This window comes from Antrostomus carolinensis, unplaced genomic scaffold (genome assembly GCF_000700745.2).
Source record: "Antrostomus carolinensis isolate BGI_N321 unplaced genomic scaffold, ASM70074v2 scaffold25654, whole genome shotgun sequence".
In the NCBI taxonomy this organism is placed as follows: domain Eukaryota; kingdom Metazoa; phylum Chordata; class Aves; order Caprimulgiformes; family Caprimulgidae; genus Antrostomus; species Antrostomus carolinensis.
The window spans coordinates 58,980-66,067 of record NW_010312792.1 but is presented as its reverse complement, the minus strand read 5'-3'; the positions used below and the strand labels follow the sequence as shown (position 1 = coordinate 66,067).

At 39.7% G+C, this 7,088-nt stretch overlaps 1 protein-coding gene across 1 annotated transcript in view; it reads right to left on the bottom strand.

Moving 5' to 3' along the window:
* Positions 1 to 323: 323 nt before the first annotated feature.
* The window catches only part of LOC104524294 (corticotropin-releasing factor receptor 2), a gene marked incomplete at both ends in the record, with an annotated part of 54,661 nt that continues 47,896 nt past the window's right edge, over positions 324 to 7,088 (bottom strand). The window contains 3 exons of the mRNA XM_010167114.2: positions 324 to 384; positions 2,097 to 2,232; positions 4,917 to 5,002. Coding sequence (XP_010165416.2) covers positions 324 to 384; positions 2,097 to 2,232; positions 4,917 to 5,002 — 283 coding nt within the window. The remainder of the gene's footprint in view (positions 385 to 2,096; positions 2,233 to 4,916; positions 5,003 to 7,088) is intronic.

The following is a 7,088-nucleotide window of genomic DNA, read 5'->3' as shown; positions in this document are numbered from 1 at the left end:
GAGTAATGCTCATGCATAACCAGAAATCATATTTGTAATTAATGAGAAACTTCAAAGAAGTCTTAAAATGAAGAACAATAATTTTATAATCTGAGAAGATTTCTTTTCCTCTGCCCTGACTTCCCAGGTAATAACCTGAATTTGATAAAGCTTTGTGAACAAGGGAGACCTACAAAGAGGGCTGGGAAATTCAGATACACATTAACAGAAACTTCTGCAAGAGCAACAGACTGATGAGACCATGACCCCATGAAAAAATATCTCAGGTCTGTACAATCAGGCATTCAAGTAGGTTCCATCTCCTGAGAATTAATTACACTGACAGCAGGGGACTCTACTTACCTCACCATTCAAGAAGCAGTAAAATACTGACACAAAGAAACCCTGGAAAGAACAGAAAGCAGTCAATTATTAGGTAAGTATTTTAACACGCGGAATCAAGGACTGAGCTTTATCCTGGCATCATTCTGAGCAAAAACATAATCCTGTTGAGAATATCTGCTTCTAGACAGATTAAATATTTACCTTACAACTTCATGAGAAAATACTAAGTGTCTTGCAGCTCACAGGTGAGACATGAGAGCTAGAATCTAGACAGCTCTTCCACTGATAGAGGGGATTGCCACTTCTGTGCTAAATTATATCTACAGCTTCCAGCTGTCTCCCCAAAATGGCACAGACCTTCACAGGTGCTATGTCATTTCTGCCAGCTCCATGGCGATGTCTCAGACACTCAAGGGGGTGGTCCAATAGCCTTAGATGGTCTTGAGTTTCAAGTGTATCATCAGGTTGTTTACGTTCATTTGAGCCGAATTGCTCTGTGGAATCTATTGACAGCAGTGACTAGGCCCCTGTGATGATTGCTAAGATCATAATGATGATAATGGAAGCTCAGATGACAACATGATGACACTTTCATCTCTAAACTCGTGAGCAGAATCCTACTCATTTTGCTTTCAGCAATAGATTGTCATTATTGTCACCATAAAGGACAGATTCCCCCTGCTTTTTTTCTTACATATATCTTCATAACACTAACAATAAAACAAGCAGTGTAGCATTTTTTGAGACATTGAGCATCAGCAGGTAAAAAATACAATTATTTTTAGGGAATGAAAAATGTGCATTGGCTCACTGGTAAAGGTTAAGGTTCCTTTGTTCATAGATTAAAAGGGACATTTTTCATTTTGGATATTCAGTTTCAGTTTCTGCTGGGATGCTCTGTGTCTCAAAGGTAAACATGCAATCACTAAAAACAGTAATCCAAAACTCAAAATTTTGTAATCCATAACCCTGGACTTGGCTTGACAGCGTGTGTGCTGTATATTTGTATTGATGTCCTAGGTACCAGAGTGCTTGCTCCTGCAGATAACACATCAATGTCAAACATAGTTCCACCCTAGTTCAAGAAAGTCTTTGAGCAGAGGTAAAGCTGTAGGACACAACTAAGCAGAAATGTGTGGCTAAACAGCATTCAAGGTCTTCAGTCACATTTGGTTTTGTGACAAATCCAGAAAGCTGGGGTAATTACTTATGTTCCACTGCCTTTTATATGCTGGTAGAACTCTTGTTAAATTCAGGGAAGGGAGGAGATAGGGTATGAGTTTTGAGTTGGTATGGTCTGATGGCTGAGTGCATGCACCATCGCAGGAGAGCTGGAGTGAGAGGCTGGACAATAAAGCTGATGTCTTAATCAAATGAGCCAAACAGGTAGGAGTTGTTTGCCTTTGCTTTAGCAACATCTAGTCTAAGTCCCAGCTCACTGTGGAGAGGTACCTTGGGAGAGTGATTCATCATCCTCTCTCAGGCACTTTAGAACAGGATGAAACATCATCTGTCTCTCCATTGAGAGTAGATGGAGCCCAGGTGAGGAGCTGCAACTATAGGCTGAACACAGTGCTGATGTAAAGGGAGATGAATCCCTTTGGTACACATGGAGAGGAGAGCTCCACTCCATATGTCATACTTATATATCTATTACATAATCATGAACAAACCTGAGCTTTTTTCAACTATTATTTCTATCATGGACTTCATTGCCATGTCTGAAAAGCACTAAGGATCCTTTCAGCAGTAGCTGGTATCTGCTCTCTTACCTGAAAAGACTGCAGGAAGGAATTGAAATAGATGAAGACAATCTGGGAAATGTCATCTTCACCAGGGTTGACAAAGAAAAGCATATAGGTGATGCCTAGCAGAGGCAGAAGAACTAACGTTGCCTTGACTGCCTTCCTGTGCAGAGGAAACAGAAAACACAACTGAACACAAGAAAGAACAACAGTATTATCTGAACTGCTGTTGATTGACCCAATCCAAAGAATTCACCCCTTTAGTGGAGAGAGCGGATGCTAGAGCATTTGCTGAGGATGGCAGTGGAAGCCCATATTTGCACAATGGCCAAATAATTTGAGCTTGTTCCCAGGAGGACATCCAAGTTTTAGACACTTCTTAGCCTGCCTGCACAGGAACAGTCCCAAGGTTCATGACCACTTTATTGTATAACTCAAGATGAAGGCTCCTAAGGTCCTGAGGCAATGAAGAACACAAATTTCTTAGGGCTTGGGAGAGGATATTTAAGAGGGACCCCAGGGGATCCCAGGTCCAAAAGGCTGGATAGAGTTTAGGAGGGGGGTGTGGAAAGTTTTTAAAGAGTGACAGTCTCTGCTTTGGGTTTTGAAGCCACAGATGAGTTTTTTAGTTAACACTTTCTGACTAGTGCCTGACCACCTGGAGAAACAAGTTCTGGGAAAGTGTTTGCCTTTGAATCCTGCTGTTCATCCCCACACCCTGAACTCCAGGGGACAAATGGAAACCTTTTTTCATATCCCTCCCTTTCTCTCTCCTCTTCCTACAGAGAGTTTCTCTCCTATCAATGAGGTTTGAATTAGACTGAAGCCTTGAGCTTCTCTCTAACCCCAGTGAGTGACTTCTTACACCTCAGGGTGATGTAGTAAGTGTGTAATTTATTTTTTTTAATGCTGTGCCTGTGAGAACTGATCTAATCCCATCTTTTGATTCTGTTTGGAGTATAAAAGTTTGCTCTCTCTCTGCAACACCTGCACACCCAACACAATTGCTTAGAGCTGTGTTATCAATAATAAAAAAGCAGATGGTGAACAATGAAGCAAAAGTGATTATTAATAGAATTATTAGGGGCTAATCTTTATTATTGGTGCTATAATAATCTATTGGGATGTCAGTTGCAGAACAGCACCTTGTTGTGCTGATACTCTACAAACATAGAAAACTTCAATTTTGCAAAGTCTGTATAAATCTCTGTATAATGCCATAACAAGCAGATAAAGACAGGCAGGTAGGCATGCAAGGGAGCAGAAAGACATTGCCAGTGTCAGGAGACAGTGATGGTCTTAACAAAGTAGCTGTCACATCATTTAATACTTGCTTAACAAATGTTTGGACAACACAGCTTTAGAGCAGCAAGGCTTGCCCCAGGCTTTCCTGGAATTATAAGGATTTCTATTTAGGCTGTAAAAAAGAAGATTCCCTCACAAAGCTTGTAGCAAGGATAAGATCATCGTCAACTGTTCAAGGACAAAGGCAGTTATTTTAGATTGCCTCAGAATCTAATATCTCTAATGCTGCCTGCAAACTGTGGCAGGGAGAAAAATGTACTGAGACTTGAATTAGTGTTTTTTCATTCTAGTTTTAGTTCTATGGCATGAGGTTTGAGGATGAAAAAGGGGTATTTTTGCCCTTCATTTCTCAGGAAATGAAATGTGCAGAGAAGAGTCTGAACAAGAAAATCAGACCATTGCATTAAATTCACATTTGTCTCCAAACCTCAGACAGGATTAAAAGACAGCAATCAAGCAAAACAACAAAACCCCATTACTGCAGCAAAACTGCCTCCAAAGTCAAGAGAAGGCCGATTTGAAGACATCAGGATTCAAAGCTCAGTTTGATACACTGAGATTTTATCTAGAAATTATTTAGAGGATTGTGATCAATCTTATTCCACAAAATCTGTGCTATTTCTCAATGTGAGGACCTGTCTGTCCATAAATACTCCAAAACTCTGGTTCATCTTGCAAGATATTGCAAATGGTAAGACAGGAAGGGAACTCAGAATCTTCTGATCTCTAAAAATTTGCTTTTAGACTGTTTAGGCAGCTGAAGGGAGAGGGCACATCACCCTTCATTCCCACACCCTACACTTTAAAAAGAATGTTGAAACCTACTGTAGATACCTGTGATCATTGGTAATGATACTGCTATTGATTACAGATATCATGTGAATGTCTTGGCCAAGAATCTGTTCTTCTTCTGTTTCTGTTAGGATATTGGTATGAACAAGGATTTTAGTATGCATATGCACATAATTTATTGGGAAGTCTTGATATTGTATTGTTCTGCATCTACAATGCTAGAAACCAGGACAAAGAAGCAATCTAGTAGGCACTGAACAGTTTTCCACTGATTCTCCAGATCAGCTGAATGGTTGTTCTAGTCATCAGTGAAAGGAGTTATGATATATTTACATAATATAATACATATGCTTGTGAACATACAGAAATTGATAAAGCTCTTATCCTCAAATCCTTCAGATTTCATCGAAAGGGGGAAATTTCACGTGTGCACTGGGGCATGTGCCAGCCTGAAGGAGGTAAAGAGGCTGGTGGCTGCGGCAGAGCACGTGTCTCTGTGCCTGTACACCAAGGTTGTTCCCATTGTTTGGACATTGAAATGGAGTGGACAGAAAAAATGTAGGCATGCGTTTATGGATAGTCTGTAAAAATAAATACTGTATACCTAACTATATGAGCTCAAAAGGGGCACGAAAGACACCCTCTGACATCAACAGTGACATCTGGGAACACAAAGATGGGACAAGGACAGGGCAGGCAAAGCAGTTCTTTGTTAACACCACAAACAGAAAGAAGCACCAGCTGACTTACCTGTACTGTATTGTTTCTGAAGTGGTTGAAGCTCTCAGCTTTGTCATTAAAATCCTAACTATGTTAAATAGAAATACAAAATTTATCTGGAAAAAGAAGGAAGAGAGAAGAAAAAAATAAGACCAGTGAGTCAAACAGTGGCTTAAAGGATGTGATACACCTTAAAAGGCACATTTTGCAGTTGAAATTCGATTGAAAAAGCTCTTGGTTTTATCATTGGTTGCAACAGACTCAGAGTTTTACTAGAAATATCAGATTATGCAGCAAATATCCAACGGCTATTAATGTTTTCAAAATAGCAATGATAATGGAGTACAAAATTAACACTTCCAACCAGATACTTATTTTTACTCCTATTTATTCCTTTCGTGGGTGTTACAAAGAATTAAGGGTGGGATTTGTTTGGCTATTTCTATCCGTCTCTGTCTCCGCATAGGGTATTTGGTAGCTCTGAGCTGTGTTGACATGGCAGGCATTTGAAACCATCCTCCCATCCCACAACAGGCTGTACTGGTTAGGTAGGGCTCCCCAGACCCAATGTACAAGACTGCATTGCAGAGATCTGAATATGAGCTAGTCCTACTGGATTCCCTTGGTAGTTGGTGGAGGCTATAGATCTCACTCCACAAGAGTCATTTAAAACAAAGCAGATTAATCACACCTGAAAAATTACTGGGGTTTTTTGCATTATCTTTACAGGTGAGATGATGGATTTACCACGTCCCTTTTTAATGTGCTGAGCTGGGTAATTATTATTTCTGTTACAATCTCACTACTGAGAATTGAGATTTGTTCTAATTACTGTTGTTTAGCATCTGCTAGCAAGTTTCTTACATAAGTTTCCTCTCAGTGTAATCAGGAAAAAAAAAAAAAACAAAACCAAAACAACCTGAAAAAAAGGTTCAGATTTGTAGACTGTGATCAGCAGAAGGATTTGGCACCTAGGAGCACGTTTTGGGTCCCTTTCAACACATAAAGTAGGGTAGCTTACAACATAAGGATCTGTCTCAAAATTGTCATTGATGTAAAACTGTCAGAATTACAGAATTGTTATCTCTGGACTGCCGAGGTCACAACCTAAGCTTGTGAGCAGATATTTCTCTCACATGCATTTCCAGAGTCCCAGGACTCCTGGCATTTTGCAGACTATGAATGGAACAATTCTGTGATTGACTTCCAATTATTTCTGAACACTGTAGCTGAGCTGCCAAGTTAAAGGTGTTCTCAAAATATGCTCCTTTTTTTTTTCCATGCAATGTGGTATATTTCAACGATTCCAGTATCTTGACATCCATCATATCAGTCCCTGCACTTACTGTAACATTGTTTATAACAAATGGTGCAATAAGCACCTGAACAGAGACTGGGATACTGGCAGCGTTGGGAATCATGTACATTAAACACCTATTATGTGAGATACAAAAATGCAGCTCTAGGAGTGAACATGTGACATTTTTAAAAATTATTTCCTTAGCAGAGCGGGGCCTTAGGGTGTATAAGAAATAAATAAAACCATCTAGTTTATATACTTGTTCTTGGTAAAATTGTCTTTGTCATCTTTAAGAGCTTAAAGTCAACCGCTTCTCACTTTATTTATCAGAGACAAAACCAGTTTCATATCACTGGTTTGTCTGGAATCTTTAACTCCTCACACTGACGACTGCACCATTCCTCAATAACAGAATGACAAATGTTTGGGCAGTGCCTAATGAGGGGGAGGTGGATGCAGATGTCCTTTGCAGAAAGAAAGCTTCTGCCTCTGAAATTCTGCTACCAAATCTTGAGGTTCTTCACCAGCTCAGAGCCAAGTTTGGGTTACTTCCATTGAGGATCAAAAAAGGCATAAATCTAAAACTTGTCATTTTGGCAGTCATAATGGAAGGTGCCAGATGGAATTATAGACTCTTAGGCAAGGGGAAATTCCAAATATAAGTAAGAAGAATCACATGGGATTCATGTGATGAGCTGGACTGGAGAAAGCATTTCAAGTTTCATGAGTCCTAGTCTGATGTGACAGCAGGGAACTGGAAATTCAAATTGCCACAGGCTGCATCAGAAAAATTAGTGATTTTGATCTTTCTGAAATTAAATTGCAGAAGTGTGATTCATCAGTCTAAAAGGAGAATTGCTAGCTGAAAAGTTTGGGAGTTACTTCACTAGAAATACTCTTAT